At 33.1% G+C, this 9,375-nt stretch overlaps 2 protein-coding genes across 2 annotated transcripts; one reads left to right on the top strand and one right to left on the bottom strand.

Moving 5' to 3' along the window:
* The first annotated feature begins 555 nt into the window (after positions 1 to 555).
* On the top strand, positions 556 to 3,865 carry LOC120077652 (uncharacterized). Its single transcript, XM_039031608.2, has 4 exons — positions 556 to 1,016; positions 1,469 to 1,581; positions 2,586 to 2,690; positions 2,896 to 3,865. The coding sequence occupies exons 1-4, from the start codon at positions 686 to 688 to the stop codon at positions 3,565 to 3,567; spliced, it is 1,221 nt and encodes a 406-aa protein (XP_038887536.1). The 5' UTR covers positions 556 to 685; the 3' UTR covers positions 3,568 to 3,865.
* A 3,113-nt stretch (positions 3,866 to 6,978) lies between these two features.
* Positions 6,979 to 9,051, bottom strand: LOC120077582 (fasciclin-like arabinogalactan protein 6). The gene is made up of 2 exons (XM_039031518.2): positions 8,498 to 9,051; positions 6,979 to 7,535 (listed from the first exon to the last, which is right to left on the bottom strand). Exons 1-2 carry the CDS (start codon positions 8,837 to 8,839, stop codon positions 7,131 to 7,133), a joined length of 747 nt encoding a protein of 248 aa, XP_038887446.2. The 5' UTR covers positions 8,840 to 9,051; the 3' UTR covers positions 6,979 to 7,130.
* Between the last annotated feature and the right edge of the window lie 324 nt (positions 9,052 to 9,375).

Raw genomic sequence — 9,375 nt, 5'->3', positions numbered from 1 at the left:
TACAGTGCACCAAGAAATGATAAGCATTTACATATAGGCCATAAAGAAAAAGAAAACATACTCAACAAACACAATACATCGGCAGAGCACAAGGAAATTATATGCCTCATTCAATATAAACAAATGAACGATCGTAGAAGTGGGAAAATTCCTTTGTTAGATAGAGCTCGGTTGAAAGCGTGATTGGATGTAGTGCTTGGACGAACTTGGTACTTGAGAACAAGTCTAACGGAACGTGTGATCGAGTTGTTCTAAGTGGCGTGGAAACATTTTAAATGCGAGGGCAAAATTAGTATTTCACATCTAAAAAAAAAAAAAAAGGGCAAGTATTCAAAAGAACAGATCAATTATTTTTGCGTTTTGGCCTTTTGGGTCATTTTAAACCATTTTCCATTATATTAAACCAAAAAAATACAAGAACATATAAACACAAGCTTATTTTTGGTTAAATAGTTAAGAATTGATGTGACAGGATTATGATAAATTAATAAATTCAGAATAATCTTAGTTTAATATTAGATTAATTATTTAGATTTTAGTTTCTTTTTAGGATTCTATTTTGTTTTAACTCTCTAATAATTCTTCCCTCGCATGCTTATTCGTTATTCAATAAAACTAGTTACCATTTGGTATACGCCACAAACCCTCAACAGTTCATCATACACAACTTCGATCCGCAGCGTAGATGGATGCAAAAGCCTTAGCAAAATCTAAGAGAGCTCACTCTCAACACCATACTAAGAAGTCTCATTCAAATCACAAACACAAATCCTCCCCAAATGAATCCAAAATTTCGCTCCCACATCCCTCCAAAGATGGAAATCTCCTCTCCCAGGCTGCGCCTAAACTTCCCTCAAACTGGGATCGGTACGGTGAAGCTACGGCTCCAATTCCCGATGTTATTTTGCCAAAGACTAAAGGGGCTGATTATCGCCACCTCATTGCCGAGGCTCGATCGCAGATGCAGTCGTCTACTTCAATGGATGTTTTTCCGTCTTTGGATGATGTTCTTCCGAGTAAGTCCCTTTTTTACTCTTTTGAATTGTTATAAATAGGTCGGTTTTTAAAGAAAATTTTAAGTCATTGAATGGTTGCTGATATGAACATGTGAATGTGCTATTCTTGGAAGTGAAAAATATATACGTCTCAATCAGTTTGGTTGATTGTAGAGTTACTGTAATTGATTTTCTAAGCTGGGGTTGAATTGGCACACTGTTTATTGCAAGAGTATAAGAAGATGGGTCCAATGCCGTCTAAAAATTCGGTTTCTTTCTATGCATTATGAGTCTATGACATAATCATTTATTTTTCACCGTCTTAATGGGTTGCTTAAACCTCTTTTGAACATAGAAAAGAGAATTGTGTTTCTTTGTTTTGATGGATTCAATTAGTAGTGTTAGTAATATATAGCATTTCGATATCAAGGATGAAGAGTTTTATAGAGAGGTTTATATGCATAATGTAACAGGTGGGTTAAGTGGTGGAGGATCTGCTATGCTTGCAGCGAGGGGGGAAGGTCTCTTGTCTTTGATTGAAGATGACAGTTTCATTGTGGATGAAACAGCCACTGCAATTCCTGAGGTAATCACTCAGTTATTAATAATTTTTTTTGTGTGTTGAGAATAAAATAAAGTAGTCCAGTAGCTCAAGTTTTTGGATCCTGTGTTGATTTGAACAGCGGGGGTTTTAAATTTAGATATAAGTTTCTGGTTCCTGAAATCCATTTGTGGCAGATGGGATTTTCTGGGGCTTGGTGTTTTTGTATTCTTTTGTGTTCTTTCATTTGTTCTAAACGTAGTTTCTATAAAAAAAAACGTTGGGAAACCTGAACATAAATAAATATGAATCATACTGTGTTCGAGAAGAACTTTTGAAGTATATGCTATTACAACATTTTACGCCTTCTTGTGTTTGCTTTTCCTTTGAAGTACAATCAATTCCTTACAGGCTCTTGGAGTTTGTTTTACACGTTATTTCAGCTGTTTGATGGGACGAAAAGATATTTGTATGACTATGTGTTCTGTTCCTGCCATGCCATTTGACAATTATTTCTCATAATCTCATTTTCATCATGGCTTTGGAAGTGTATCTGTTAACCTTTCTAAAGTTCTTCTAGCCCTTCTTTTGTTGATGGGAGGGATAAAAAACAATTTCATTGATGAATGAAATAATCCAAAGGATATACTAAATAACTCTATCAAAGGGTGTATAAAAATTGCTTCCAATTTGTGAAAAGAAGATAACCTAGGTTATGATCTTTATGGGGCTGTAAATGTTTACACCAAAAAAGCGCATTAAAAATAGAAGAATCTAGTATGTGATCATTTCTTTCCTCCCAATTCTTTGATAAAACCGCACTAATAATGCTAGTCCAAATTATTGCCTTGTGATCGTTGAAGGGATGATTCGTTAAAGTCAATCTAGTCCATTCAGTAGATGCAAGAGGGGAGGGGGGGTGGCCAAGTACCATTTAGAATCTTCTGAAGATTCCTCTAGCCGATCTCTCTATCTTTTTTTCTTATTATGACATTTCAATGATTTCATAGTTCTGTTCTACCTTTTTGGATTCTTTTCCATTTTTGCAGGCTTCATTTCTTTCATTGAATTTGCACACGTTAGCAGATCAACTTCAAAAATTAAATGTAGCACAGAGGCTCTTTATCGAGGAAGATATATTACCATCAGAACTGGTACGCCTGACGTTTCACACTCTTGGATGAACTATAAAATTTTGTTAGGAGTTAATTTTAAATGCCTCAAGTGAATTCTTAGCTTCTTAAATCATCATTTAAAAATGCTCTTCTTCCTTCACAATTAGAAGTTAGCATGTAGTCCTTGAAAGTTAAATTGCTTTGAATTTGAATCATAGGCACTGTTTTTTTCCCCTTGCTACAGCATGCAGACGGAACGACGGTATATGATCAGCAGTCATCTCAGATACAAACATCAGAGTATCAAGGGGGAGCAAGAAATATTGAAATATCATCTGTCACAGAGAAAGGAAACATCAAAGATGTAGTTCGAGATGTGACCATAGCTTCTTCGTCTAGCTACTTTGGAAGTATCCATCAAGATCCAACCTTCAATCCATCGCCAACTTTGTCAAACAAGGTCCATTATAATGCCCATCCAATCGAGTGGGAAATATCCAGCCAAACCAAGGCTCCAAAGTATACAGAACAACTTAACACGAAGTTCACGACCGAAAATCCAAACAAAAAACTCTCGAAGCTTGATGCAACATCTGCTGAAGCTGAACTGGATATGCTTCTGAACTCATTTAGTGATACAATAAACCTAGACAACACCACACCGAGTAGCTCGTCCTGCATAGATGCAGTCTTTAAAGCTTCTCCTCACCTTCCAAATAAAGGTCCATATTCAGCAAAGAAGGCACCCATTGCTTCAGAACTTGATGATGCCTTGGATGAATTGCTTCAAGATACATCCTATCTAATATCTCGTAAAGAAAAGCCTACCAACAGTCATATCCAATCTCTTTCACTTCATTCTGGAACCAACTCCATTGCAAAGAATGATTTTGATTCTTGGCTTGATTCAATTTGAGTTCAGTAAGTAAACAAATTTCTTACCCATCTAACCCAATTTGATGTGTGATAATTTAGTCTGTGCCATAGTTACCTTTTTCATTTTTTTTTGTGCTAGAGAGCACCACCATTATTTTAATCTCAACTCTATTGGGGTTGGCTTGTTACTCTTTATGCAACCATGTAACCTAATTTGTTGTGTGGTAGTTAGTTTGTAAATTGAGGTTTGGAAAAATTTGTAGTACGATGGTAGTACATACATCTTTCATTTAACATTCGATACGATTTTTTATGATATATTATTTTATTTTTTTGAATTCTACCTTACTTTTGAATACTTCTTTATACCAAATTATGAATAGAAGTAGTATGATGTTTACACTACTGTAGTACTAGAAATTTTGTGAGTAAGTCCTCATCGGTCACTATTATTAATCAAGTAATGGTAGTTGGAATTGTTTTATTATTTCTTTATAAAGTCAATTTAGATTGAGATTGAAATATTGACGGGTTTTTACGGCTATTAATAGTTATCAATTACAACTATTGTTTGGGGACCACCGCGGTTGGCTTGATTCATAATGTTCTGTTTCTGTGTCTGATTTATTTCCTTAATAAAACCAAATTCAAACCAACTGGCATCTACTATTTTCGAATGTATGTTTTGTTTTTGTTTTTATTTTAATAATTGAAATACGTCTTTAATTCTAGTTTCTACATGTATGAATTTAATTACCTTGTCCGACGACTTGTGGATAATGAACTGCCTGGTACGTTGACCAAAATTAGTAAGGTGTTAATTAAGATAGCTTTTTGGTATTTCAAAAAAAAAAAAAAAAATTAGTTAAATTATATAAGAATACAACTTTGGTTAGTAATAGCATAAAAAATTCATCTTTCACAAATAAAACTCTTTTTTAGCTATTTGTATAAATGGCTTTGATCGCTAAACCAAAAAGAAAAAAGATCAAGCTTCTTTATTGAAGCATTCAAACCATCAACTTTGAGCGAAATCTCGGCCAGATCCTTCTATTTTGTACGCAGTTTTTTTCTAAAGATTATGTATGTATTATTATTCAAATTTTCTATTTCTAGCTATTCTAGGTCCCCGATTCAAATCCCCAATTCAATCTCGGATTCTCTCCACGTCACATATTTTTTCGATTTTCCTAATCTTACATAATCATTCCACATTGGAAAAATAGATGAGATACTCTTTTAGTTGTTAATTGATTTTGAGATGAAAGCACATGTTATCTAATATGGTATTGGAGTCCATGAAATCTAAATGGGTATTCGATCCAATAGAAAGAAATTGAGATCCAATCATAAATAGTGAACTCAAACGAAGAAAACACGATCTTGAGAGGGGAGCCACTGAAGAATACTTATGCAATATTAGAAGTTAAGGAATATAATTCAAACTTATCTCAAAAGTTAAAGAATTACTTACTGTGTTATATATAAATATATATATTCGCAAAATAGAATGAAAATGTGGCATAGGACAACATTTAATTATTCGTATTAAATGTTATAATGTTTTTGTGTTTGTGTCTATGATTATCATATTTAAAGTAAACCGTCTTACCAAATAAAGAAAAGAAGAAGAGTGGGGATTAAAATAATTGCTACTGTTCAAGTTGTTTTGAAGATCGTGTCAACATGTCATTTTATATTTAAACTGATAAGCACTTTTTATGGCTCTTCCACTTCCACTTCCACTCCCACCCATATAAAATTCTAAAAATAATTTAAACTTTGCCTATTAAATCTTAATTATTAATTGAAAAGATAAGAGAAAAATGCGTACACCAATGTCCAAAATTTAAATATCTGTAACAGGTTATCAAACCATGAAATTATTCAATGGTTGGTTGAGAACTTGACACATTATTGTATAATCCATTTTCTTCAAGCTAGCTTTCTATGAAATTAAATTAATTAATTTCGTTCCATTGTTAGTCATAATGTCGGCAGAGATCGACCCTCAAACTTTTAAATCTTAATTATTTAAATTTATGATTGTGTTTGGTTTAGCTTTTCGAATACTTAATTAAGAAAAATTGAAGTATTTTGCAACTTCTCAAAATATAAGGATTGTTTTCAAATAAAGAAAAATAAATCAACTTATTTACAAATATAGCAAAATGTCACTATTAATAGACCGCGATAGATGTCTATTGCGGTTTATAATTGATAAACAATGATATTTTTCTATACCATTTAAACTAATAACCTCTTTTAAAACACTTTTAAGATTTTTATAAAATTATTAAAAATGACCTTTTTTTTCTCTAATCAATTCAAATAGCCCTATAATTAATTACTTAATTAGTTGAAAGTCAATAAAAGCAGGTAGATGAAGATGTAGAACAAAGATTATTTAAAAAAAATGTAAAAAAGAAATAAAGATGTTGAAGAAACAGCAGAGCAAAAGTGGTGGTTCCAATAACAACACATTTTCGTCTCGAATTCTTTGTCATTTTCTTCCACTCATACTTCATTGCATGTGCATTGCCATGTGCCAATTTTTTAATTTTTTATTTTATTCACTCCCATCTTCCAATTATTTTCTTTTTCAAATAATATCTTATCCAATTTTGAGAACAGGAGACTTGGATTGAATGAGTTCAAATTTTACTATAATCCAACCTCCAATTTGGAGATCGATATGTAATACATGTTTACGTCCGTTAAGCTATGTTATTTTGATTGTCAATTAGATATCAGTGATAAATTTTTTGATAATTGAATATTGGATGGAAGGTTAAGTGAATTAAATTTAATGATGTGGTTTTGTTGTTACTCTCGAATGTTGAAAAATGAAATATTATGGAATAACTTGTTTTCTTCTAAACAAACATTTGAGGGTCAAATAGCAAATGGAAGAAATGATCGTTATATTTTTCGGAATTTGGATTCGGTACTTAACGACCTCCACAATTGTCCCTTATAACATGATCGAGTTACTACTCTACCTTCTCGTCTTGAACTGTTTTTAGAAGTGAAGCCTATCTCCACCGATCTAATGTTTCTTAGAAAATTTATCAAAAAATCATCCAACATAAAATTACTTTAAACCAAGCATGTTAATCTAACTTTAGAATTTATATGATTGAGTCATCGAAAAAAAAGTTACAATTTTTTTTATAAATAATAATTAACTATCAATTCTTTTAAGCATTTTTCAATTATTCGAATGTAATTCGTCTCTATTTAGACACCACGGGAACTCATTTGTGTCATTAAACCCTAAATCAAGGAGAGTGTTTGAAAAATGAACAAATTGTTGTATTACTGGATGGCTCATTTATTGCCACATGTTTAGATATAGATATTTTGCCAATAGGCCTTAATGTAATGGTTGAAGTTGTCCCAAGTTGAGATTATTCAAGCTAAAAAAATAAATGAGAAAAATGAAGAAGAATTATTTTTAACTTATATGCATATAAATTATGAAAATAAATAATAATGCAATTTTAGAGAATGGGTAAGAAAAATTACAATAAAAAAACAATAAAAGCATATATGACAAGAAAAAACACACAAAGAACAAACACTTATCCTCAAACTCAACTCTTAAGAAAGAACACTAATAACAATCAAACCAAAACTCAAAACCAATCCTAATCCAACGCTGTTTCTCACAGCCGCACCCTTGTCATTCGTCGGTGGGTTCGCGGCGTCGGATTTTGGCGGGGTTTCCCCGTCGACTGGCGACTTATCGGCCTCCGGAGCCGAAGCTTTTGGGGGAGGTGCGGCGGTGTGGTTGCCAAAAAGTTCCTCGGGCGACAAAACTTGCTCTACGACAAAAACGGACAATGGAGATTGCTCTCTAAGCTTGTTGTTGATCGGCACCGTGACGATGCCGGTGGAAACATTAACTTGGTTCGAGTTCGCTTGGCCGGTGAAGTTCAACCCCCAATCTCCGGCCTGAGTCCTCACCGGGTTGCTGACGGTCTGCAGCTCCGTCAAGGTGTAGAACTGCCATCAACAAATTAAAAAACCAAAGTTTATACATGAATACCATATCTTCAAGTGCATGAAAAATGTCTAAATAATTAAAATAAGCATTTCATGTCCATGTTTCAAATAAATTAATTAAGAATCACATGGAATAATACTTTACATAGAGAAAAAAACAAAACAATTCTTACGCTCCTATCTTAAAAAAAAAAAAAATAGTATCAATTAAAAAATATTCGTATTCCCTATTAAAAGTTGTAATAGTATCATCCACTTTTCTTCAAACTATCACAAATTACATTTAAAATAAAAACTCTAGAAAATATTGATAGATGAACTATTGGGACCTAAAATGAGTTAGTGTGTGACAATGACTTATAATAATGTGGCGATACTTAGGTCTCAATATTCCTTTCAGATCACTATCACAAAACGTTTCGAAATTCTAATTTTCATCCAAATGACTTTATTCTCTAAGCTAACTTTTGAAATAATATTTCTACTTTACGGTTTTTTTTTTTTTAATTTTTAGAATAGAGTATTTAAAAAAAGAACAAAAGTAATATTTAGAGATAAAACTTTTTATAACTTAGCATTCCAAAAAAAAACAAAAAATAGTAAACATTATGAAACTTCCCATTAGTAGAGAAATATTGTTGAATTTTAAGGAACATTTTGTTCTATCTCGTCAATAGTTGGTAAGTAACTATTGAATGGGTATATATATAATGATAAGACTCGAAAGCAGTTCAAATTACCTCTATCTAGTTGTAATTCTCTTTAATCACATATAGAATATTTAATATTGTTATTGAACTAAAATACACGAGTATTTTTTTTTAAGAAAATACTTAGATATAGCGAAATTCGCTGCATTCATCTATTGTACAGCCATGTCGCATCTAGTTAAATTATAATTTTTTTTTTTTTTTTAAAGAAAAAGTAATAGTTAATGAGTGGTGTTTTTGTTATAGATATACCTTAGGTAAGACATGGTAGAGGAGGAGCTGGCTCTTCTGCTGGTCGTCGAGGCCATTGAGGGCGCCGGATTTAAGGGCGTTGAAGCCATTATCAGTGGGAGCAAGAATGGTCAATCCTTCTCCTTGAGAATTGTTGAGCTGATTATCAAGCTGAATGATTAATCTGCTTTCGTTGAGCAAACGGATGAAGGTGTTGAATTGGCCGCCCTGGGCAAGAATGCCGGTAATGTTCATTGGCCCAGGTGGAGATCGGGCAGGGGGGGCCGGAGTTTGGGCAAGAGTTTCGGAGAACAGAGCAAAGGGGAGGAGGAGGAGGAGGAGGAGGAGAGCGGCGGAGGCCATGGCGGCGGAGGAGATCAGTGGAGGAGGAGGAGATTAGTGGGAATTTATATAGAGGAGGAAGGATAATGGAAGTGGGATTGGTTGGAAATGAGCTGGATTTGATGGCCACAACTCAGAGCTTGACGGAAAAGATAAAATAGAATCGTAGAATAATGCCCCAAAGTCTACGCTGTTATGCGTCTTTCAAATCTCATTACATTACATTACATTACATTACACACAATTTTTTTTAATTAATTAATTTATTATTAAGGCTAAAATAGACATTCGGTTTTTTTGGATTCTTGTTTAGAGGGTCAAAAGCAATCCTAAAAGAGTTAACCGTGGTATATATTTGGTAAAACTGATTATTCCTTAAATCTTTTTAAATCATCTTTTTGTTTTTTAGTTCCTTAATTCTCTTTTTTTTTTTTTTTTAAGTATAATTAATAGGAGTGGTAGATCGGTAGATCTTATGGTTGCTAACACATTCGAATGTTGGTGGAGTTATACTCACTTTAGCCGTTCCTTAATTTTCTTACTTATGGTTTCTTCGC

This window comes from Benincasa hispida, chromosome 5, assembly GCF_027475165.1.
Source record: "Benincasa hispida cultivar pf3 chromosome 5, pf3_genome.v1.1, whole genome shotgun sequence".
Lineage (NCBI taxonomy): Eukaryota > Viridiplantae > Streptophyta > Magnoliopsida > Cucurbitales > Cucurbitaceae > Benincasa > Benincasa hispida.
The sequence above is the reverse complement of the archived record's forward strand: the minus strand, read 5'-3'. Positions and strand labels throughout refer to the sequence as shown.